This window comes from Pelecanus crispus, chromosome 8 (genome assembly GCF_030463565.1).
Source record: "Pelecanus crispus isolate bPelCri1 chromosome 8, bPelCri1.pri, whole genome shotgun sequence".
NCBI lineage: Eukaryota > Metazoa > Chordata > Aves > Pelecaniformes > Pelecanidae > Pelecanus > Pelecanus crispus.
In genome coordinates this window covers 2,724,532-2,751,059 of record NC_134650.1, presented here as the reverse complement: position 1 = coordinate 2,751,059, position 26,528 = coordinate 2,724,532, and the positions used below count along the sequence as shown (strand labels likewise).

Genomic DNA, 26,528 nt, shown 5'->3' with positions numbered 1-26,528 from the left:
ACAGACTGTTATTAACAATAAATACAACTCATCAAGGAAGGTATCTGAAACACAAGAGTGATTTCATGACATTTGCTCCATTTCAGAAAGAAGGAAAATGATCCCATAAATCATCACTTGTGACTTTTAAAAGCCACGGCACACTTGTTGGTATATAAAGATGTGAAAAGCAACAAAAAGAGCTTTACAAGAAGTTTGTTTCACTTCCGCGTGGCTGCGGAGCTGGCAAGTCACACGAGCAACACAAGGATATGCAGAAGCATCAAGAGGGCAAGGCTTGGATAAAGGGCCACTCTGTTTATGGAATGTTTAACAGCAAGGAAGGAAAAATAAGAAAGAAATGCAATTTTACCTGATATATATCAGACAGGCTGCTGCTCCCAGAATCACTGGCAAAGCTACATCCCGACTGGCTTGAAGGGACGTGAGTCACCTGAGGATGAGGATTGTCGGTAAGATGCATCTTGGTAAGATCAGCTGGAAGCTGTAAATAAAATGGGTTTGGGGAAAGGCAGGAAAAAGGAAGGAGAACAAGATGTGTAAGTCTGATTTGAAGATAAAGTTATTCCTAAAACTTTTATTACACATTTGAATATCCACCTGTAACTCGACGTACGTTTTGAGAAAAAGCTGATTTAGACCACGCTTGCCCAATCACATTCAGATTTCATGCGACCGACAGAAAACGATGCACCTTTCTAGAAACCAAAGGTCTAGCTAGCCTCCTTACAGCTAACTCACACACCAACAGGATTAAGAGCGCAGAAGACGACAAATGGATGACGCCGGCCAAATAGCCCAGTCTTAAACATTAGCTTATGTTGCAATCCAATATGAAGCAGGATTCCTGTTTATAAATTCAATTCATGCCTTAGTTCAAGAAGAACCTTTAGAAAACATCAATATGGAACAAAAAGCAACACAATCTAAACAAAAGTTCTAGTCCATAAAATGCTTCGAATTTTCTTTAAGAAAATGAGTACACAGAAAGAATTGGTGCATTCTTGGTACCTGTATGCACAACAGTACTTCTATAAATCCATCCGTAAATGAACACACGTATACAGATATAAAAACTTTAGCGTATGATTGAAGCCCACAAACATGGTCTTTCTATTGAAAAAAGTAAAAGTCAGTAGTAAGCTTTTGAGGAATCAAGGCCACATGGAATACTATAAAATAACCAGTCCTTTAATTCAGCTGCTCATTTATGTTCTGCCACATATAATTCTAGTATTTTTTTAAATTTACACTCAACTATATGGAAAGGAGGTTGTATCACAGAATCAGATTCTGTGATAAAACGATAAAGTGTATATACTTTTACCATTTATAAATGATAAAATTATATACTATTCCTTTAAAAAAATGTTCTGATACAGGAAAAAAAAGGCCAAAACTATTCTGACAGCATCAGGTATCATGATCAAAATGAAAAGGCTTCTGTAAAACAAACAAAATCCCACAGTCGTGTCAGCCACTAGATATTCAGTCCTGCAAATTAAAATATAGTATTGGACAAATGTTATTGATCCAATATTAACTTTATAAATATTGACTACACTTATGAAAAATGCAAACCAGATCTTCATTTGGAATCACCTTTTTATGTCCATTTTCTGAAAAGCACACAAGAGAAGCACTTTACCAACTACTTGTTCACGTATTTTCTGAAAGCGTAAGCGGCACTGTAGGTCTCTCCAAAGCTTCCCCACCCCCAGAAAAAACGTTGAGAGCATCTCCGAAATATGTAACATAATTCTGATTATCAAAATCGTTATGAGGAATATGGGGGATGTTGTGTCATCTGTAATTCCCAATGACATTCTCGTTGGCAATCGCTGCTCAAACCTGACCATCCTCTGGGCTCTAAAAACCAGCACAGACCGTTACCTGCAAAATAACTCTGGGAAATGAAAGACGACAAAACTATTTTTCACTATCTTAATATTTACATTATTCTAGTTTTGTTTGTATTTTACTTGCAAAAAGAAAGTATAAAATATCCAACCTGTAAATTAATATCTATGTGCACGTGTATTTGGAAAAGGAGAAAGTTTGCTAAACTCTCACAAACTCCCCTAAAAAAAAAAAAAAAACCCTCTCTAAGCAGTAGGTATAAAATAGTGAACTTGATCCGAACGCGAAGGAAACACAACACTTTGAAGCCTATGTTTAGCCACCAAAAAGTTTTATAGGCTGAAAAATCTATTTTCAGGATCTGCGAAGAGCAAAAAGGTCAAACCACTCAGCTGCCAAAATTCAATCCAGCGGCCAAAAGGTACGCTCGCTGTCTGTCAGCACACGCGGCAAGCACCGGCGTACCCCGAGATGCGACCTCTTGAACAAGAGCAAAGTATAAACAGTGAAGGAGGAAAGCTGAGATTTAATTCTGGTCTGGAGCACTAGCAGGGCACTTTTAAAATCCATACGAACACTTCTGCAGTACACACCTTTGTGCCACGTACAGAAAAGCACTACCTATCTACTAATGGACACGAAGGAGAAAGTGTTACGTTATCTTCCTTAAAGCCTGCGGCGGTCTGGACGTGAGTGAAGCCCCCGGTATCTCAACGGTGCCGCCCACGGTGCTGACGGAGGCTGTTCCCCCGGCTCTCCCCATCTGCTGCCTCCGCTACAGCGCTCGGCGGCAGCGAGCCGCAGCCGGGGCAGCCTGCGCCGCAGGGTGACACTGCTCCTCGCTCCCTGGAGTCTTGCGCGTCAGCCGGCTCCTCTGCAAGCGCGCCGCAGTGCCGTCGTCTGCGCGGAAACGATAAAGGCACGGACGAGCAAGGTCAGCGCATCCTTTGCCAGGGAGGACGACGGCCAGCAGCAACCCGGTACTTGCTAGCAAATCGCTGGGCAAGGCTGCTGGCAGGCACCGATACGCGGGAGGTCAGCGTAACTGAAAAATCCGGGTGTTTTAGGAAATTACGGAACAAATCAACCCATATGGACTCATTACCCCTAGCTTAACAAGAGCACAGTCTTGCTGCAAACTCCTCAGCCTGTCCTCATCTTTATAACCTCCCCATTCCAGCAACCGGCTCCAAGTCCAGCTTCAATCCGATTTCTTCCCATCCGCGAGCAAGTCCCATGCTGACTGTGATAACACAGACACAAGGAAATCTCATTTAAGCTCCCTGCTCTCCAGATTCACAATGATTTTCAAACTTGCAAAATGGCTCCAGGAAGAGAATGAGCAGGACCAAGAGCAGAACCGATTCTGCAGGGTTTCCCAGGGGAAGAAGGGCAGATGCCTGCTCTCAACCAAAAACTGGTGCTATTGAAGCCCGTTCTGGCTCAAAGACAGCGACACACATGCAGATACACACTGCCACGTACAGTTTTTCTTCTCTAATTTAGTTTAAATTTTGAGATTCTTGGGATGAAGGCTGTTCTGCATACCCAGGTTGAGAAGTACTGCTGGAGCAAGACACGGCGCTCAAAATAAAAAAAAAGTTGGGTAGGTAGTCTGCATGCCATTTTCACAAACACACATTGAAGACCAACTCAAAAAACCACCAGCCTTCCCAAAGGAGTGTTTCTGATCCACTCGTTAATCACTTATAACTGATCTTCATTCCCCCTGCCAGCACTCCCATTCATTTTCATCACCCATACAGCACACGGGCATGTACGACGCTCCTGCTGGGCTCGGCAATATGTTCTTGTAAAGGACATTTAACGCAGGTTAGATGCAAGGAAACACTGCAATCTCTCTTTAAATTTGAGAGAGAGATAAGGTTTATTTGAGACAAGTGACCTTTAAAGTGCTGCTTGCCACTCTACTCAATCTCCCAAAATAAATCACAGCTTCTGTCTTTTCGGATGTCGTTTTTATTACCCAAACCGATTGTTCTTTCTTTCAGAGCTCACTGAGCAGCAATGCATGGATAGGGTGTTCTGTAACAGCACGACAGCGGACGCGGGAAGGACTTGCTGGATGCGGCTGTGAAGTTGCTGAAAGTGTTGTAACCTTCTCTTCAGTATTGGTGAATAACTTTCACTTATTATTTGATCCTAGACATCCTTTCCAACCTCAATGACTCCTAGCTTTACTCATTAAAAAATAATCCAGCCAGCAAGCCAGGAAACACTAAATGAATTATGACTCTCCCCTTAACTGGTTTAGCGGTGGACTTGGTAGTGTAGGTTAATGGTTGGACTGGATGATCTTAAAGGTCTTTTCCAACCTAAACGATTTGATGATTCCATGACTATGATTTTTTTGTGGGAGAAACTTAGAAACTGTTGTTACAATCGCATCGATATCTTGAAAAATTATGTGTTAGGGAAAGAAGTTCAAAACAGCAATGCTCACCTATGTCCACGTTAGAGGCTTTCAGATGCACACGTATATACGTGCCTTATTTCTGGCTAGTCATGTGCCCCAGCAGCCACAGATAGGAAAACCTCAAACATCCGTGAAATTCTGATAAACGCTCAGTACAGAAATGGACTGCTTATTTCACACTTTAAACCACAAAACAATTACATTTTTTCACAAGAAGGGATAACCTGGAGTTCAAATACGAGCGCATCCAACGTGCTGGCACAGCCAGTCCCTACATCGGTGCCAGCACATCCTTGTGACTGACCTTTCCCAACGACGAGATATTTAGCACCAAACCCCCCGCTGAAATGCCATACTGGGGTGCAGAGCTTACGTGAAACGAAGTTAAGAAAATAGAAGCTATGGTCTGCACAGCCACCTACAGCTCTGCCCTCCCACAGAGTCAGGAAAATACAGTTGGTGATTACACCAAAAAAACCTGAATCAGCAAGGGAATTTTTGAAGAGATATTGCAATAGAAAAAAGGAAAAAAAAAACCCAACCCGCTAACGCCTTCGTCCTAACAGTAGCGTCAGTCTGTCTTGCCACACAAACCCAGAAGCAACAGCAACCTGGGCTTTTTGTTACACGTAGGTGAGATTTCTGAAGGTGGTAACACAGGGTCCACCCTGTCCTGCTCACCGGGACGCAGGCGAGGCCGCGTAAAAGCCAATTCTGAGTAACAGTTAATAAAAATAACATGCACAGAACACTACACTCTACCCGCAGCAGAAAACACCCACAAAAGGTGAAGACTGCAGGAGGTCCACCAGGAGCCAGAAAAACCCCAAAAACCCCAACACATGACTAAACCAGAGGAACCCCCAAAACCTCTGCAAGCCCCAAACCCGTCCTTTCTCCTATTACATAATGCAATGCAGAAACTTTCACAGTTAAAAAAAAAGCCACCATGAAGAGAAGTATACGTAAGTGCTTTTTGTCCTGTTCCGACAGAAAGAACACTCAGGTCTTGCACACGTTGCAGAAGACAAATCGCGTCGAGAGACTGATTTATAGGTTTGAATGGAGAGTCAGAGCCAGAGCGGCAGAGCTGGGAGCAGCGCGGCTCTCAAAGCCTGGACGAAGCAGAGGGACATAAAAACGCAGCAACGGGACGCTGTAAAAGCAACGAAGCGTGGGAGAGAAGAATCTCTGCTCGTATTTGTCCTTGGGCATCCTTGAAAAAAAGGATGGTCCTCGGGAAGGACGTGGAGACACCAGTGGGTGTCAGGGGCAATGGATGAAACCCAGGGGGGTTGTGCGGGGGAGATAAAGAATCAAAACGGGGCGGGAGGAACCGGAAGGGGACAGAGACCCTACGGCATCCACCACTGCCCGAAGGCATCCCGGGGAACCTGCTCGGCGGTGCTCTGCATGACACCAGGGGACGTGTAAGGGGCCACACGGAGCCTTGATCTGAACCACTATAGGCTTGCTTTATAGCTAAAATTAGCAGCTAACAATGGCTAAAGATGAAAGAATCACCAGAGAATTGGTGAGAACCAAGTAATACAGGAAATAAAAAAAAAAAAGCTATAAACTTCAGCGTGAGCTGAACTCGAACAGCCAGTACATTTTTCAAATAAAGAAAAACTATACCCCCGGTATTGCAGAATTATTGCTTTCCTAATTAACCATTCCAAACATGCAATGCATCTCAATAAATTATTTTGTTTATTGCAAACAGTTTGAATGAGAAAAGAATGAAGGAACAGCACACAGTAAAGCTGACAGCAGTAACTCAGGATTACGCCTAAAAGCAGAAGGTTTGGTGGGCTGGACCGCTCCCTGGAGCCCAACTCTATCCATTCTTCAACAAGGCATACTTGCGAAGAGTATTTGATTTGATTGGTTTTTTTAAACAGGCAATCAGGACAACTTGGTCTAATATAACCTTCTAAAACTAGTTTGATAACAAGGGCAGCGACACTCAGAGCAATGACACGATGACTTCCTCCAGAGACTGCCGAGGTTTCCAACAGTTCCCTTGCAAGAACTGCACGAAGTTTAACAACGATGAGCGCACGGTCCTGCACCTGGGATGGCGTAACCAAAGAGCCCAGTACAGGCTGGGCAACTGAGGAGTGGCCTTGCCAAAAGGGACCTGGGGGTCCTGATGGGCAGTAAACCAAGTACGCATCTGTGTGCCGCTGCAGCAACGACGGCAATAAGATCTTGGGCTACATCCATAGGGGCGTTACTTGTAGAGATAGAGACACGATCATCCCATGCTACTCGGCATTCATCAGGCTACACCTAGAGTATGGTGTCCAATCCTGGTCCCTACAACTCAAAAAGGATGTAGACAGACTGAAGAGGGTCCAAAGGAGGGCCACGAAGATGATCAAAGGGCTGGAGAACGTGCCCCATGAATTAAGACTGAAGGAGTTAGGTCTCTTCTCCCTGGAGAAGAGAAGGTTCCGGAGGACCTCACCACAGTATTCCAGCACTTAAAGGGCAGCTACAAAGAGGATAGAGGCTCTTTCTTCACAAGGTGCCACATGGAGAAGACAAAGGGCAGCGGGCACAAGTTTCACCAGGAGGTTTCATCTTGATATAAGAAAGAAGGAAGGTAACATTCTTCAGTTTTATTACTTCACTACACTTTCATCATCAAAACCACCCCAAATTTATGACGGGGCAGCACTTTTCCTCAATACCCACAAAACACTTTGCAACGATTATGACTACACTGAACTTTTACACATTAATTTTCAAGCTATCCAGTGCAGTAGACTGAATTGCATTTCATTTGAAAGTATCTAATTTACAAGACATCCAATGTGAGGTGTCCGATAAGCAAAGGATGCAGGCAAGACAACAAAAACTGCCATGCTACTGGGACATGTGTCCGAACAGAGATTTCCCAACACTCATTTTCTAAATTAATTTAGCTTTGCAGTGGTTTTCTAGCTATACCTGTGGCAACACATGCTATACAAGAAGTGATTTGCCAACTTTCTCCAAGTCTTAGGTCTGTAATTGAAATGAGCTGGAGGCAAACCACTGCCACAGGGTGTATTTCACACGCTAACGGACCATTCCTACAGGCCCAAGTAGAGTGCGTCTGACATGACATTTACTTCCTACGTAAACACCACTTACTCTCAGCAATGAAGTCACACAGAACACTTAGGAATTAAATTAAGAGCTAATTTTGGTATAACAGATTTTTACGATTGCACATGCCCTGTACAGCAGAGCATTACGTGATCTTTGATGAGATGACCACCAATCAACTCTTTTTAGAAGCACACAAAAAAAATGATTGTTAGCCTGAGGACAACCTTCCTTTAAGTGCTCCCCAGGAAGGTTTTGCTAAAAATTAAGGTTATGGAAAAGTCATTGCAGAGTTTATATATAGAGAAAGGCAACCACAGAAGTCATAAGTGACGTTATGTCACAGGAGGGCTAAACTGAGACTTTTGTCTTTCTATTCCCCATTCTCTCCAGTGAAAGGAATCGGACGAACCTCTTTCAGCACAGGGACTATGCTCTTCATGCTGTATTTCCTATGTGACTTACTTTTGGATTCGCTGGTATCTTTCCCCTACAGAAAAGCAAAATCTGTGCCTCTGTAACACAAGTTTTGAAAATAAGTATCAGTGTTTCCTGGTACAGTTTGGATATCCGAAAAAACCACACGCTGAAAAAGCACAGACAATACGAATTTGCAAAATAGGCTTGACAGATGGACACAAGACCTAGGAATTATCTTTTTCCACGTGTCAAAGAAGCTTCACCATCCTGTTTCAGCCTGCAGTAAATGGCATGTTTAATAAACAGATTCAGAAACATCCTGCAATGAGGGTGCTGACCAAAGGACTCATCATCGGGAACCAAATTACTAAAGGAAGCACAGTCTGCATAATTCTCCCGGCGTATAGCGTCCATTACAAATTCAAAGTAATAGAAGGAAAATGGGCAATAAGCAGGCAAAAGTTTTGCCTCATTCTTTATTTGATACTCCTTGATAGCAAAGTTTTTCATCAGTTTTCCTAGGTCCCTGTATGGATGTTTACAACCGATCGATCTAGTCTGGACACAGCAGAAGCATCGGCCTCCAAGGGAACAGGCTGGCTTTTTATAGGCTGCGTAAGCAAATTTTCTGTCCTTGGTTTTACAGACTGTCAGTAACCTTATACCTTATTTGCTTTTCTGAAGTTCCCTGAAATGTTGCCAGCGAGAGTAATATTCAGAAACAACACGGGGTTTATTTCCATGAAACACCCGAGGGCAAGCACGGCGCAGCCCCGCAGCATCGGTACACACGTACGTCTGCTGTGTCACCGTAAAAACCACCATGCACTGCCACACCAACCCAACCGCCTCAAAAAACCAGCTCTCAAACTCCAAGCCTAACAATTCCAATTTTAAGGCAAATATATTTATTATTTTGCTTATTGCTTGAGGTTTCCCATTAAGGGGTTTTCACTGTTTTAAGCTGGAACCCATTACCACACCCTTGGAGCGTTAACTGGGATTACACTTGGTAACCTCCGAGCTTTAGGAAATGCTCCCGCTCAGCCTCCGTTGCACCCAAGTGGTTTAAGGGCAGCGATTTTCCTTCCTCAGCTGATGCAGAAAGTTTAGACTGTTACAAACAGCCAGTTAAAAAAAAGTTTGCCTTCAGTTTTAAGAAATTAAATTTAAAAAAAAAAAAATTGCCAATCTAAAAAGACCGGTTGATCAAACAGCTGAACGGGACCGCAGTCCTGTGAACCCTCTGCCAGCTGCCACCTCTCCTTTCCGGTCGCTACATCCTTCCATTCCCTCCATCGGCTTTTTCTCTTTGATGCCCTTGATTCAAAATCCTTCAATCCAGTTAATCTCAGAATGAAATAGTTCTGCCCAAATTTCTTCCTTTTAATTCCCATTTGCGCTTCCAGTCTTTGGATTCCCCCATTTTTTGGCAGCTCTGCTGGGAGCTTTCCTCTTTATTTTGCAATCCCGCGTCCACCTCCGATACCTTCGTGACGTCCTATGAACCAAACCCCCACCACAGCAGAGGAAAGCTTTGCCCGAGGAGCTAGAGGGTGGGGGGGGTTTCCTACACGGCTCCTTCAAGAGCACCTTTGCTCCAGACGCCGGCACGCGCTCCAGGGCATCACGCCGTTAGCGGTCCTGGCCTTCCGGAGCGCATCCCAGGCAGCGCGCCCAACCTGCGCAGGGCGGCGCCGGCTCTGCTCCCAGCCACCCTCCCTTCTCTGGCATGACAGCTGTCGCAATCCGTATCCGATTATTTTAAACACGCGACTTGAAGACTCTACCGTGTTAAGAAGGCTCCATGTAGAACAAAATTCCTCCAAACGGGCACTTGACTTTCCTTGGTCTACCAGCTGTCAAGAAGCAGCTGGCCGACCCTGCTCGGCACGACAGCGCTACTCGGGATTTCTGCTTGCCACCGGTACTTCAGCAGTTTCCCTGCCAGGCTTCAGCAAACTTCAGCAAACTCCGCGTTTTACCATCTTATTTGCCGGTTGTTTTGACAGTCTCGCTACGTGCCTGCGATTCCATCATCAGTTTGTTCATTTTTCACAAGAACTAATTTCTTTAATTAGTTCTATTTTTTCTTTCTACAACCTACTGAAACAAGAGCGGCGATGCTCACTCCCACTGACATGCAGTCTCTCACCAAGCAAACCTTTCTGTATCCCACTTTTTGCTCTCATCCCTCCCATTCATTCCATTCACAAAAAAAAAAAAAACCCAAAAACAGAAGGAAAAAAAAAAACCCAGACATCTCAGACTCTTTTTCATGGCATCAGTAAGTAAATTATTTAAACCACCTTGTATATCCTGCCAGTAAAATAATGAGAAACCACCCAAAACAAGTGGCGTTCTCTCAAGTTATTTTGCAGGATTTTCATTAGCCTTTTTCCCAAGGATTTATATAAACCAACGCTGGTTTATGTTCACCTTTTACATACGAGCTACAATTCTGCTCCGGTTTGAAAATGTTTAAAATACACTTTGAGCTGTGTTAATGGGAGAGGAGAAAGTTGCTCCTCTGAGATACGCAGAGGCCACTTAGGTATCCACAGAGAGGGTAAGATGAGCCCAGCCGAATTACCCATGCTGACATCAGTCCTCAAGTAACTTAATGCAAACAAAAAAAATTTCCTCCTTAAAGACCACAGATGTTCCACCAGTGGCACAAAAGAAGGTTTCTTCAGATTTTTAAAGAGCAGCAATTATGTCTTTTTGTTGTTTTTAAAGCCAACTGATGGATCAAATCTTTTCCCAACAGGGTAAAATCCTGTAACCTTCAATAACAGGATGCAAAGAAAAACAGTGCCTATCCAACTATACAAACTTCAGATAACTTTCCTTTTTAAAACATACAAAAGATGGGCTTGCTGACAATATTTATTTCAAAGCTTGTTTCAATTCATCAGCTACAGTATGTACTTACTCCAATTATTATTAGTACTACAGACAGGAACCTCAAAGAGAGATGGACCAAGTTGATACCATTCACGACAGCCTTTCAGTGCTCTGAAAACTATCCTTGTAGTGTTCCTAAAATAACCCCAGGCTTACAAAAACGTGCCCGCCACTCCCCGCCCCCCCCCCCCCCCCAAAAAAAAAAAAAAAACAACCACCACCAACCAAAAAAATCTAAAAGAATTAAAAATCCCTAAAATCCCTAGAGGCTGTTCTATGCCTCCGGCAGCCAAGAGCTTCTTGGTCTTCATGGCTCCTACAGTGCGTAGAAAATAAAATCCTCTGAAGTATTACGTTTCCTTAGTTACAATAAGGTGACATGAGGACAGAATTTCGAATTAAATTCTGGTGTTGCCTTAAACCACACATGTAATGCAATTTTTATTTGGTTTTCATATGTCTAAATTATAGATTACTGCTGTGCCTTAACTCACGATAATGCTAAGCGTCTGACACGCAAGCATCTCTGCTTTGGAGAAGAAGTGGGGGCTTCAGCTGCAAAAATTCACCTGTGAAAAAAATGTACTGGTATTGACAAGAGCTCCGTAATACTGGGGATTCCGACATGTAAACATAAGTTGCCTTTATTTTTTTTTTTCGCCCCCCAAACAAGCATCAATTAATAAAGATCAACTCTTCTCTGGTCTATTCAAAGCGTAACATTTTTAAAATGTCAAGAATTGTGTTTTGCTGTTATGAAAATGTAACAGCAACGTTCAAAAAGACTTATGTTCAGTACCAGAGTTCAAATCTTACCGTTTGTTCTCTCCACTGAAAACTAATGCATTACAAGAGTAGAAAGAGCCTTGTCTAAATAATTACAGTAGAAAACAAACTGTGACAGCGGCTAGTGATGCTACGAGTTCTGTAAGGAGCTGAAGTTTCACAAGTCATTAAAACTCTGGCAGCCACGCAGCCGACAGCAGCCCGACGTTTGGAGAGCTCTCATCCTGAGACAATACTGCAGGGCACATGAAATTCCAAATCTACATCGAGTTTCATCTCAGCTGAATAATTTATACACTCTTCTATACACTGATTGGTAAAATACCGTGGTGATGATGGTCCCTCTTCACACATCCTCGGGCTGCTACAACCTCACTTCACCGCAATGAGACGCAAGTGACAACCGGCTCCGGGGACGCACCTCGCAGGGCTACGAGGGCGCGCGGAGCGCAGCGTGAGCACGCCGGTGCTGCAGGCAACGCTCGGCAGCACGTTACCTCTCGACTGAGAGCTGCGTAATGAGGCCCTCGGATCCTGTATGTGCAAAAAAAAAAAAGACAAAAGGAGCACCAATCTTCCATCTACGTTTTCTTTCTGTATTCATAAAGAAATGCATTCGTGGAAGCGAGGAGCAAAACAGGGTGGTCCCGAACTCGGCTGTAGCTGTAAGCAGAATTGTAACAAAGCAGGTTTAAACCAAACAAAGTCTAGGAGGAAATAAATGAACAGATAGGTGTTTATTTGCATATTACGAGCCAATTTCCGATAAAAACAATACTCCAGGAAAAGGCTTTTTCTGCTGAAAAGTAGTACGACGTGTACTTGCATTTAACCTCAACATACCACGGACTGGAGCATAAGAAAATCCAAGCTTTCTAGAGTAAATGGCCACGTAGCACATATTAAACCACTTTTATCTTAATAAAACTATTAAAAAGTACATTTAAGAAGTTTTACAGGAAGTATCCTGCAAGTTGTTGTAAAAAAAAAAAGAGCTAAACTTTTAACTAAGCGTAGGGAAAATTGTCATTCATTGGTCCAAGAACTCGGGGATCAACTGAGTAGCCAAGAGGCTGCGCTTCTACAAATCAATTAAGACGGAGAAACAAGGTAATCCTTCCGTTGCAGGGAATGGAGGGGAAAAACATCAGAAAATATGGAGAAGGAGAGACCATAAATACTCTGAGGAGCTGGCTGAAACTCCAGAAACTCAAGAGAGCTAAACCGTACAAACCAAAGTTGGTAGGAGAGAAGAGAACCATCAGGAAGCAGAAGAGAGGAGCTCGCAGGACAATCACCCGCTGCCTGCGCGCATACTCGCACACTCGGGTGACGAGCACCCGCAGGTCCCGCTCCGAACGACGACGGGGTGCTCCGCACCGCAGAAGGTTGGGCTGGAAGCTACAGGCATAGACAGAGAAAGGTTGGAGGGAGAGGCAAGGCCAAGAGGGAGAGAAAGACGCTGTCAAAATTGACTGAAAAAAGAAAGAGAAGGATCAGTTACTCTCTTTGCGCTGAAAACATTTAAAATTCATACTACCAGGGCTATATTCCATATAAGTGCATTAGCAAAGACAAGGATGACATCGAATCAAATCAAGGACACACTATCCAAGGTCTGTTTTTCTTCTGAGGAGCTGAAAATAATCTTTAATTGCATGAAGGTTTCAACTCAAGATCTTGGAGATCAAACTGATGCCCCTTGGAATCAGAAGATGATGTTACACTGATTTTAGTCACAGATAACTAAAACTTGCATCATGTCCCTGGGAGACGACAGCAGAAATAGGAACGGGACTGAAAAATGACTCCAAGTCTTCTGTTCTAACCCAAACACAAACTTTTACAGAGCAAATGTATCTTGTTATTGTGCTTAGCATTATTAGATTTTACCTAACTGGCAGAAAGAGAAGAGGAACACAGAAGCCTAGAGAAAATAAATTAGTGTCTACTGTCATAAGACAAGTTTAACATGCACCTGGGATCTTAAATGAAACTGTTTTCCTTCAGGAACAAACATTTTAGAAGCTTAGATGTTAATTCAAAACCCCTTATTTTCTATAAAAAGCACATTATCTCAAAAAGCATCCCTTTCTAAATATCCTCTATAGATACATTATCCAATCACTCCGTATTTTCCCCATCAGACCCTCCTGCTACACAAATGGGGCAACTGCGTACGCATTCTAGGCTTGGGAAATTGTTAGGATGTGCATAAAATTGCTATTACAGGAGAACCATATACATCTAAATTGTTAAGTTTAGAGCTCTCTTTCATAGTGACTTCATAATGCATCTATGTTTAAGAGTCTAATACCACAAAGTGCATTACAGACAATTTAACAGACGCTGAGAAAGTTATGATCAGCATTACAAAGACGATCAGAATCTTGCCGAGACACACTTCAAATATTTTAATTTTTTTTGCTTTACAATATTGCATTAGTAGCAGAGGAATTTAGATTGGTTTAAGTTGAATGCCTCTTGCCCTCGCAAATACGACGTCTGTGGAAGCAGATCTCCACGAGACCGACGCAACGTCCTCTGCCCTCCTTGATCTTCCCCCAGAGTGGCAGTGGCTTGACAGCTGGGACCGCTTTGATCATGTTTTCCACACTCCTCGCTGCTTCTCATATTCACCATGTTTGCTTAAGGATGCCTGCATCTATTTAACTCATCTTCTACAGTGTATCGCTCCAGAAATGACCGTGGTCCCCAGAGCAGAGCCCGTTTCTTGTGATGGTGCTTCCCATGCGGGACCCTGCCCCTGTACTGGTACCTCCAGACACAACTGGCAGAGGAACCACCATCATCTTCCTGCAGAGGAGATGGTGATCTCTCTTGGACACATTTCCAAGTATCGGCACAGTCTTGAGAAATGCTGTTGAGCTCTACGAGAGCCTTGCATGGAAGGGCTGACCGGCTCATACAGCTCGTCTTCAGGTGCGCTGCAGAAGTTCACAACACTCGGAGTCCCCTCTCTCAGTTTATCCTCCTTTTAGCAGCTCTTTATGCAGGAAAATAGACTGCACTGATCACTTTACAGATGTCTACTCCGTCCCTTTCACTTTCCGAAGCCAAAAGCAACGGTGTTTCTGGGAGATGAGGGCGCGTGCAATGCAAAGCGGCGCGGACACCCCGCGTACTCAGCGAGTGTCCTTCTCCTGCGGGTCACTCCACAGCCACGCAAACCAACCTCCTCAGGCTAGGCTAACCTTCAGAAGCACTCCCCTTTAGATACCTTCACGAAAGCGTACCCTTCTGATGAGTCAGATGAGGTAGGACTTCATTTTGCTCGATTAAATAGATGTATCGCTACACTGTCACATTCAGGACAGCTATAATTACAACTGAGTCAACAGCCCGTTTTCAGACTATTGTCCTATACCAGTTTAAAAGCAACTAACTCCAAAAAATGCTGGGGCAGGTATCTACATAAATCTAAGAAATCTGGAATTTAACCACGGAGAAAGCAAATGAAAAATCAGGTGTTCACTGCTCTATAGCAAGAAATGGTTCTGGTTTCAAAACAGTATCATAAAATACTTGACATTTTCAAGTTAAAAGTTATAAACTTGCATATTTAAAATTCCGACATCGGTTAGTTTGCTATAATATGTATTATTATAAAACACCTGTCATAGAAAGAGAGTTGTGGTACAAAGCTCGGATAAAACCAAAATGGAATGAACTCGGATATAATTCAGATAATCAGTTTAGAAGTTTGTGGGGGTTTGCAGGAGCTTTGGGGGGCTTTGCAGATAGGGACTACAGGTGCTTTTTCTCTTGTAGTTTTAAAGATAAAAAACTTTCCACTACGGATTGGAATGCAAAACCAGTTAATAGGTTTGCATCAGCCATTTAAAAAAGTAAGAAAGAAAAAACAAACCTCCCCCTCCCCGAGATTTTACACTCTTTCATTTATGAATAGTGCATGAGTGAATAAATGGCTTGACTGGTACGGCAGCAATCCGCTGGGTATCATCCACAGAGCTGAGACGGGGTGGGGGGGCAAAAGCCTTTACAATCATTTTTTTCTTCCCCCCTCTCCATTTCCCCCCCGCAACCCCTTATTTGAGCACAGGGTTTCTTTTTTTGTGGTTCCCCACTTTGGCCCAAACTCTACAGAAAGAGCAATCTCAGCTGAAGGACCAGCGTGACTAATCATTCCCATTTCTTAAGCCATATTACACGTTCAGACCTCCTTAATAAGGGTGGTGCAGGTAAGCCGAGCTTAAGTGATCCTTTCATATTTAACGTCTACAGAGGAGGAAGGGAAGAAAGCCAAAGAGTCAACACGTACGCTCAAGACGCGGATGACGATACCACCAGGCCAACATTTGCCGGCAGGAACTCTCCGGCGCGGAGCCGCCGTTCGCTGGCTGAGCACACGGAGCCCATCCACCCTTCCAGGCAACGAGTCCCTGCAGCTCCGCTTCACCTGCTGACGGGGCGGCCTCGGCCCACGCGAAACGGCCAAAATCCAGCCACACGTGCGCCCGCGTATTTACGCATCGATTTTGGCGACTGCGTACGCAAACCCTGAAGCCCAGCATTTTTTGCCCCCATGCGCTTTTCCATTTTTATCAGACCTAAAAACCAAACCGGGAAAACCACCCTGCACAGGGACTCCATGCGCCCAGCCGCGCTTCTGCCTTGTGCCTCTCCACGCCATCACGTCACTTCGCATCTAAACTTTCTGGGACCAAAGTCAAAAGCAAATGTCTTGCTCCAGAGTCAATGCTGTATCTCATCGTGGCAAGAGCACAAGGGTTTTGCCCACCGCCTTCGAACCCTGCTGGCTTTCACACGCAGGAAAGTTGTGCAATCTTTATTCTAGTCTGTATGAGCTGCGATGTAAATACAAAATTGTAATAAATAATAACGAATACATGCTTGGCCTCAGGTTTATAAGGCAATTCCCGTGCCTTAGGTGACTACTACCTGGCAGTAGCATTAATAAAATACCAGCAATTCGGCTAATTTTCTGACCGAGCACACCAAACAGTAAGAGTCTGACACATAGTACATTTTTTAATTTCTTTAAAGGCTTTTATCTCAATAGGTGGATTTGCTCGAATGTTCTAGATTTCATTACCTCCTTTAAAAGAAACACCCTTCCCCCCCCAGTTTCACAAAAATACTGCATCTTCAGACACACAAAATAATTTGGGTCCTTTAAAGCTAATTGTAATTACATAGTTCAGCTAAATAATTAACCAATTCCACAATGCTGCACAAAGGAAGCGAGCAGCACAGCTTCACACAGCCTGAAAATTAGAACATCAGTGGGTTTGTATACCAATATTTTCAAGTTAGCAATACATGCAAGCAGTCATAAAAATGTTACACTTCAACAGGACCTGCTTCATATATTCATAGGCTAAAAAGCAAGCTTTCCACGTTTGATAAGCAAACGGCATTTTTTTTATACGTCCTGTTCATTTGTAAGCTATTCGTATATAAAACAAATCCCAAGATTTCAAGGTCCCCCCCGCTTCCCGTTTAGAAATGATTGCACAAGAACAGCCCGTGCACAGCCAGGAGTCCGGCATCTCATCCAAGCTGCACTCGGGGTTTGAGAAATGAACATTCAAACAGCACCACGGTTGTCAATACATGCTGGAGACATGCAGCACAGACAAAATCTTACTTACTTTGGAGGCCCACGGTTGCAGGCAGTTGGCATAACATCGAACAAGAAAAGCCATTTCTTAGGGCTGGGCAAAAAAAGTTTCCTTTCTCAAATAAAAGCCACGGAACTAAAATACGGAGTAAAATCCCTTCTGGATTCTCTTTAAAAATCATAAACCAAAGCAGCAAATGTACATGGATGCAACTTCTCAGGCTTGAATTTCACACTGAATTCGATTACAGCTTCCACTATATCTGAGGAGTTTGCAGTATTGCAGTGAGTTAGCAGCAGCAGCAGCAGCAATTCCTATAAAAATGTTCCAGTTTTAACAGGCACATAAATTCAAATCAAAATGTTTCCTAGTTTTTCAGATACAAATATCCGTACGTTCCCCCAGGCGAGAGGCATGTACCCAAAAAGTGCTGCTAAAATTGAATTAATTCTGAACTGGAGGTTGAAGCAACAATACATGAAAAGGTGAGATACGAATTCTTCAAATTCCTCTCTTTCTCTTCACTAAAATGCATTTACGAGTGGCTTATCTTCGGGTCCACTTTTCGGAAACTTCACATTTGTACCGCAGATGAAATTTTGCAAAGGTTCTTCAGCATCTTAGGTGATTCAGGAATCCCACACCCTGGATTTTAAAGTTTCTTCTTTATACTCTTGTCCATCATAACTGCAAAAATTGAATTAGCGTCCAGATCTTAGCTCCAGGATATATGCTCTAACAGGTCTGCACCGTGGAATGTATTCAAAAGCCTCTGCAATACAAACCCTTTTCTCTTTCGCCCCCCCCCCCCTCCTTTTTTTAATGCAGTTTACAACTCTGCAGTGTTGCTCAGTATTCTAATGCATCAGTCAGACACCAGGGTTAATCCACGCCTAGCTTTTCCAATTAAAACATTTCTGCAACGCACAACAAAACAGTCCGTCCATGGCTACAGCAAGACTGACTGCTGGAGTCCTAATTCCTACTATCTTTGCTTGCTTCTCAGCAGCTCCCTCAGGAGAAGCTCCCATCGATTGGATGCTCCGCAGCAAGATGAAATATCTAATAAGGAGGAAAGAGAGTGGGAGGGGAACCGAGCTAAAAGGATGACATCACCTGTATAGAAAGCCTTTAGAAACTGCATTAGATCAATTGGCTACTGTATCTGCAGATGCAGCCAACAGAGCATCTTTATGGACCTAACAGAAACACACATATCGGTGCAACAACTGCTCAGCAAAACACCCCTGCTCCACGTTACATTTTAGATCATTTTATCATCTATTCATGCATATCCTCTAACTCTGACTGCTTTTCTTTTCCTAAATCTTTTTGGTTTTAAAATTGACCTCACGTATCTATTAACACTTTCAACAGCATTTAGGCGGGTTATTTCTCGTCTCTGCATCCAGATTTAGAAGGAAAATAAATATCTGTAGACGTTCACACGCATGCACACACAGATACACCCATAATCGGTTCACAATAAAATAATTTCTGCTTTTATGTATGTATGTCACACAAGAGCCTCATCATTTTTCTCCCATCCTATACACTCATTAAGAGATTTCTGTCTAGAATGAGAAGTAAATGTCTTACCGAAAGGTGATGCTTATAATTCTCATAATTCTAATGGTTGTGAAACCATGCTGGAAGTTTTGCTGTATGTGTGGGGGGGGGGGCCCCTCAAACAAGACCAATTCTGTTTATAACCGAAACTGCCTTAATTCTGCAGCAGTCAATTCAGTTTTGTAATTTCTTTTTGCAATTAAAACTGAAATATTTGCAAGCAGCTTAGTATCTTGGATGGCAGCCCAGCCTGCTGGAGAGCTGCTCTGAGGAAGCACCTACGAGATCCCACACCTTTGAGCTGGGACTGCCGCGATGCTTTCAATTCCTAGAAGGCAAATGACTTCTGCTACCGTGCAAGAAGGGAGGAGAGCACGGAAGAGAAAGGGAGGGGGGCAGAGGGTGCTGGCTCTGTTAAAGCCATTATTTAGTAGCCTGGATCATTCGCTTCATCTGCAAGAAGGGGCACTCACTGTTTCCGTTTTCCTCTCTTTTGGAAAGAATTTTCATCGCCATATATCTCATTATTCCCATTTTGCATTGGACTCGAGGCTAATTCTCCAAAACCAAACTAGCCCTTGATGGCCACACCTCCCGTACAGAAGAGGAGCTTCCAAGAGTGGCCTGGTGGCAGGGAGTGCCAAAACTCCATTTTTTGTTTGCTTGTTCTTGAATACTGCATCGGGTGCTCTGAGGCAATCCACAGAAAGCTCTTTTTCATCTGCTGTGCCAAGGGGCACACAGAAGAGTCGCCTTACATTTGGGAAGCCAAGGTACACCGGTGGGATACCCCACCCCATCTCAAACCAACAGCTCCTTTCAGCAGTCATCCAGAAGCTGAATTCTTCCCAGAATATAACCCAAGTTATGACAGGAGTTGCACCTTAACCAAGAAAAAAACCTTCCCCTAGCACCTTCCAAAACTGTCTTAAAAGAAAGAGAAAAAAAAAAAAAAGGTATTGATATCTGAATTTATCTAACCTCTATCAGACAATGAAAACAGTAATAGAAGCAGCCGGGTTCCATAAATAGTACTGAGTTTAATTTGTATTTAAACATAAAAGAAAAACTGAACTTCATTCCTGCACTTGCAAAATCTGCAAACTCAGAGTCTATTTGATTTTTAAAAGCTGAAAGAATTTTAGATAATTACTTCAGATTTTTAAAATGCATTCCACCGGCCATATAAATAGCTGTTTCTTTTACTCTTCCTTCAATACTGAACAATAGGCTAGACACGTCAGCTTCACCTTACATAGAACTGTACTGCATCTTCTCTGATAATTCACAAAATGCTATTCAGAAGCATCTTAAACATCAAATACAACGCCACACCGCTAAACCCTGAGCAGCGGCGCACATCCAAATACTTTTACGCGGCGTTACCTGCGTTCTAGTTATCCCCCTCACAATTGATATCAAGGAGGAAAGAAAAGCCGGCCAGCTAAAGGAAACCTCTCCCTGCCTGCACGCGCGCCGACAGCGCACCAACTCCGTCCCCGGCTAACGGGGCACATACCCATCTCCCCACCGCGCTTTAAACCCGCTGCATTGTGCGCCAAATCCCACCCGCCAAACATTTTGGCGCGGATGCCGTATTTTACAACTACTGTAAACACGAGCTCAATAATGGGAACAAAATTCTATTTTCCTCCTAGTTTTGCCTTTAAGCGAAGATGACATCATCCCTCCGGCCGTGCCGCCAATGAGCGCGGCGGCGGCGGTCCCGGGGGGCTGCAGCCGGCTCTGCGCAGCCCTGCCCGCCCGCGCAGCCCCGGGCGGGGGGAAAACCTGACCTACTTCCACCCCCCAGCTTTTGGGGCATCCCCCCGCTCCTTTCGGGGGGGGAGGGGGGCGTTGGTTTTCTTTTTTTTTTCCTTTTCCCTTTTTTTTTTTTTTCTTTTAACCACGCATTTCTGCAGCCCCAGCTCCCTGCAGTACAATGCTGTACGTTTTTATAAATCGCCTGTTTAAGGATAAATCTCAACACTAAAGCAACCGGGAGATGAAAAAAGAAAAAAAAAAAAATCTGATACAAAGGCTGCTCCATAGCGATCACGATCAAAATACTTGTGAAGAACTGCAGCGTCGGGCGGAATCACAAACAGTAAATCGCCAGTCGCATTTGAAGCCCGATTCCAAGTTTCCAGAGAATCTTAAGGAAAAAAACCTCTTTAGTCTACAGTCTCTGAATTAAAGGTGGTCTTTGTTTCTTAACGCTGCTTTCTTTCCATGCTTGCAATATCGCTCGATATGTCTCTATGCATCATACTCCCTTTATCCTCCCATAATGCTATCGGAATCCTCCCAACTATTAAATAAATCTGCACGTCCTAATTATTGAACAAGACTAAGCCACTGAGAAATGGGATGTTTCTGAAAGGATGGAAAGGCCTCTCATAATTTCAAGGCACGTTTAGTTAAGCAGGATTAGAGCCTCCTCTTATTTAAGGGCACCACGAAGCGAAGCCGTGCCGACGCAGAGCGCGCTGCCCGCCGCCGGCAGAAGGCACCTCTCGAGCAGCGCTGCTCGCTCCTCCTCAATCCCCCAGGAAAAGCCCCTTGTGCCGCGCCGGCGGGCAGGGCGCGCGCCCATCTCAAAGCCGTCATGGCACCGACTGAAAAGGCAGAAGCCGCCGGCGTGCCAGCCGGCCGGGGGGCCTGGCTCCGAAGGCTGGCGGAGTTCTGCCCTTCGTCCGCAGAGCCGGCGCCCACCGGCCCCGCCACGACGCCCTGCAGCCGCGCTTAGCCGCGAGCACGGAACCCGGTTTGCCTCCCCCCCATTTTAAGTACGGTACCTAAGGTAGCATCCTGACTCCGAGCCCGTGGCGGGGGCTGGGGAAGGCGAGCAGCTGCTTGGAAAGCAATCCGTCATTTCACACACTCGGGCAAAGATGGTTCAGGCTAAAATAATTCATCTCAATACAGTTTTGTGAGCGGGAATTGCCAAACAGCAGCGTAACGCAGAAATATTTTAGCGCTAAGGGCACCTGCATCGAGAGGTTCTCTCGATAGATTGGGACACTTTACGTCTTTCTGGGGAGCGCGGGGTGCAGCGCGCAGAGCCAGCTGCGGCGCGAGCTGGATGCGGCCCCGCCACGCTGGCACAGCTTGCTCGGCTCCGCGCCGCCGGCACGCTTCTCCGATTGCTCCCCGCCATTTAACTGAAGCATCTTAAATGAATCATTGTGCTTTGGGGGCAAGCTTAGACCCTCATCAGGGCTTCTTGGGAATTCCTGTTTAAAGGAAAAAAGGGGAGAGAGAAGACAAAAAAAAAAAAAAAAACCAAAACAAAACACACAACCCTCCACCCTGTTCCAGACCCTTTTAGGAAGCGGAGGCAGGGAAGGCAGCACCCTGAGCTCCCGCTGCCCTTCGGGTGACATTAACTGGTGCAACCACATCCTTACGTACGGCGCTTTCCACGGTAGCGCTTACTAACAGGCTGCAGAAAAATCCTACCGAAAGATCTGTAGGACTCATAAATAGTATGAAAACACGATCCATCCTAAGGGAAGGAGCGAGGGAGAGCGGGAGGGAGCGGGAGAGGGAGGGCAGAGACTGTCATCATCCCTGAAGTGATGTAAGCTTCTAAATATAGCACCAGCAATACAGAAGGAACAATAAAAAGGCACCATGGATTCAATTTCTCCATCGCTTTCGCGCTACCCCAACCATCTTTTTTTTTTTTTTTTTTTTTCAGCTGTTGTGTTAATCACGGAAAGGTCATCTCCTATTTGCAACGATTCCGATTTCCATGGTTTTTAATACTTTCTTAAATACGTTTCTAAATTACAGCTCTCTCCTGCAGATCTCTGCCTGTTGGTGCACACTCTCTGCAGTCGGGCAGCAGCATGATCAGCATTGCAAACAAGGGCAAGGCCAGCACGGGGGGAAAGGGGGAAGCCCCCTCCGCTACGGACTCAAACAAAAAGTTCATTTCTACTGTTTGAACCGAGATGAATCATATCGCACTCCTCCCTTCCTTCCTGACATCTCATTTCGACAAGGGGCGGGGAAGTTTGGGAAGGTCCGCAACCCCAAAATCCCTGGTGATGAGGAGGAGTGGATAGCAACCCCAGAAGGGTCAGTTTGTGGCGCTGAAACCACCCAGAGATACCGAAAGGCCGCAATCTCTAACATACCACAGCAAAATTTCCCAAACACCTTCAGAATTGCGCTCGCTGAAACGTTACCTCGCTCCAGCCTCAAAACTGAAATCGCAGCCCAAAGCTAACCCAGACCCGGCCGCAACCTCCTCAGGTGCCACCCACCTGGGAAGCCAGTCGGAGTTTCACGTTTGGACGTTGCAAAGCCCACCAACACATATATTCATTTTCATCCCCAAAAAGTTGATATGAAAGCCGATACAAAAATACCACTTTTTCTCCCCTCGTTGATTAAAAACTGTATCTCAAGTTAAAACAAGCAGATTAAGACTATTTAGAACATAAGGTACCAGCACACCTCTCGCAAGAAAGAGGCCTCTGATTAAATGACCTTGAGAATAATGCATTAACTCCACAGATGAGGTTAAAAATCATTAAAATGCCACTTCCAATATTTCTTCTGCCACTTTCCTTGACGATTAACACCAAACTGGAAGCCTGAAAGCAGGAAGGGGGGAGGGATCTGACTCCTCCTACCAAATTTCAAAATTTCTCTCTAAGCAAGGGTGATTTTGAACAATCAACTTTCATTTACCAGCAACCGGGGCATCCAGCTTGAAGAGCGTATGTGACGCGAGTATCGGCTCAGGCATAACATCTCATGGACATCATTTTTTTTCTTTTTTTCTCTCCACAACAGACCCATGTCTGGAGGCACCAAGCTGCTTTTCTGCGTGCAGAGTCCTCGCCGACAGACTTGCCCGGGCTCAGGCGCGACGCCACGCGCGGCACCTCGGCCGTCCCCGGGTCCAGGCTGGGAGCAGCCAGGTGTGGCAGAGCCCAAGCTCGGCAACAGCGTGAAGAGCGGAGAACGGGCTGAGCAAGGCCCTGGCAAAGTGCTCCCGAGGGGTTTACTCATCAGGTGAAGCATTGCAGCGTAGTGATTTTCAGACTTTCTCATTTTCTGGTATGACCCAGCCCTTATTGCTTTTAAAAATGGAAAGCAGAGCATGCTCTTGGAAATTTTTCCCCAGCATCGTTTGGGAGGAAATGAGAGCAGAAAAGCCCAGTTATTCTCACCTGACCCGAGAAACTGATCCTAACCGATAAAGCAACGGATGGGCCAGAGGCCATACCTACACTCTACAAACCACAACTGTTAACCCAACCTTAAAGGAAACAAAATCAAAATCATACAGAAAACACAAGCATCTAGATTATTGTGGCTACATTACCTCAAACTCAATCATGTAAGAACAAAAATCTTTAATACTCAGCAATAGAAAGCAACTCTGACTTGCAAGAACAAAGTAAGTACCAACAAGGAATTAAGCTACAATGATGGTCCCATTTAGCCAGAGACTTCATTTCAGCCACTATTTCAAGTATTTCATCTGTCAAATATATCCCCATTAAGAAAGTTTCCACGTATCAAATGTAAAATTACAAATGCTGTTAAATGTCATTAGATAGCAATCAGTTCTATGCCAAAACCAAAGATATTCTTCAAGCTATTCTCTCGTACAGATAGTGGTTTTCATGCCAAGTTTTTCAAGGAAAACAGGGCATCCAAATGCTTGCATTACACGCTGACATTTTCTGATGGTGATTTTAACTGAAAATTGCTCAGGATATTCTCAGCCCCTAACTTGGTCCAGAAGGCTTCTGAAGAACATGACTGAGTTGATGCGAATGGCCACATTCTGAATCAGAAAACCATTTTAACTTGAATACCAAGATGAAGACAACGCCATCACAGTGCTTTAAAGAAGTCCTTCAGTGTTATGTGACTCAAACTTAACAACTAAAACACAAAGTGACCTTTCAAACAACGGCTTCTCTCTAAGGCACGATAAACCTAAACCTCAGCGAAAGCTTGAGTTGGCTACAAATGAGAATACAACCAGGCTGCTACACTTCAGTACAGCATGTTGAACAGAAACAGCCCAGATGGAAAACAGGAAATCAAAACCAGATCCACGCACGCCGCCATCTCCCTGCGTGCGGGCGACCAGCTTGCTGGCTACTACCCTGTCGGTTTTCTACAAGAAGCCACTCAATATGTCATTTCAAAAGACTGAAACAATAATGTTAAAAAGAAGGATCTGACAGAGAACAGCAACTCATACACAAACGGTTTTGAAGTCCCCCAAAAGACCGAAGTGCCTTTCTCCAGTGCAGAGCGCCGCTTTTTACCTTTAACCACCTGAGTGACACGATACAATTACGAGCAGTGGGCACAACCCTTGCACATCATTCTCAATCTAGTTTGCATAAGAGGCTGCTCATAAAGAATTAATGACTTTGGAACTGCCACCCAACCCCTTAGGGTCCATCAAAACAGAGATTAACGCTCTGAATACGCTACGTAAAATATTTTCTCAGGCATTTTCCAAGGAACTGAGTTAATTTCTACCACGGTGTAAATCTGTCTACGCGGTGAAAGGAGGAGGAAGAAACAGATAACCGATTGTTGCGTGGAGAGTACATTAATAATGACCCAAATTTTTACTTCTTGTGCATGTTAATTTGCAAGCTACCTAGAATTGTTGAAAGGTTCTTCTGCCACAAGCTGCCACGGAGCACCGCCAGGCACAACAGCACAGCCCGCCCTCAGCGCCGCCAGCACCAGGCAGGTCAAGGTCGGAGCAGCTCTCCGGGTCCATCCCGGTTAAGGGAGCGGGGAGGTTTCCCTGCAAGGGACAGGCTGTGCTCAGGATGCGTTTCCAAACAGTTCCAGGCTTCCTGGTGAAAGTCCTCCGTTGTAAAAAACACTGACGCGTTTGGAGTGCAAGCAGGAAATAAGCGTGAAAATATCCTCAAGTTTTTCTTGAATTATCACACAGACAAGCGCAGTGCTGCTGCCTGCTGCGCGCGAGGAGGGAAGCACGCAAACCTGCCACAGGGATGATATCGGGGTCACGGCGCCCATCGCCGCCCCAGCTTCCACCCACACCTGCGGAGGGAGCAGCTGCACAATTAAGCACTCCTCTTACTCAAGATGGAGAAAGGTTTAAAAAAAAAAAAAAGTCTTTGAGGCAAGAGAAGAATAGAAGAGCAGAAAATTGGTGTAAGCACTGGTAGGGGAAAGAAAAAAAAAAAAAAAAAAGAGAGCAAACTTCTTTAAAGCAGTTGGAAGAATACGTATGTGTCCATGTGGCAAAAATTAAAGGTCAAAGATGAAGCCCTGAAGAAAGATGGGTAAGTCAGCCCTGCTAGCAACCTCAGAGTAGCTCCCCCTAACAGCAACTCAGTGTCTTGCTCCAGGACCAGAGCTGGCAGAGCAGGAAGATGTCTGTCTGTCTGTCTGTCCGTCCTGCAGGAGAGCAATGCCGCGTCCCAACGCGGTGCCGTCGCCCACCGCCACAGGCTCTCCCACGGGCAGCGAGAAGGGCTGCGCGCCACTGCCGGCAGCCAGATTTCAGCACATACAGGTGCCCACTTAAAATAAATCCTCCCTAGTTTCAGTTTGATGTGGTTTCATTTGCGCACCGCTCTTAAGTGCAGTTAAACAGCTGCTCGTGTCACCTCCGAATTGAGGCGATTTCTGTAATTCACAGTTTATATATAGTCTGCTTGGCAGGTCTGTAAAACCTTCAGGGAAACTCCTGAATGTAAGTTTTGTATAACTACAACCACTTTCATTATGGATAAATTGGGGTTTACGTGTTGCATATGCTGTTATTTTTAAAAAATAAAATTTTAATCTGAAAA

The 26,528-nt window shown here is 44.6% G+C and overlaps 1 protein-coding gene across 4 annotated transcripts in view; it reads right to left on the bottom strand.

Annotated features, from left to right (window-relative positions):
• The window catches only part of RAPGEF6 (Rap guanine nucleotide exchange factor 6), a 137,475-nt gene that overhangs the window by 54,966 nt on the left and 55,981 nt on the right, over window positions 1-26,528 (bottom strand). For 3 of the 4 annotated variants that reach the window (XM_075715304.1, XM_075715301.1, XM_075715305.1), the window contains exon 7: window positions 353-484. The exons of the other annotated variant lie outside the window; for it this stretch is intronic. In XM_075715304.1, coding sequence (XP_075571419.1) covers window positions 353-484 — 132 coding nt within the window. The remainder of the gene's footprint in view (window positions 1-352; window positions 485-26,528) is intronic. 4 annotated transcript variants of the gene reach the window in all.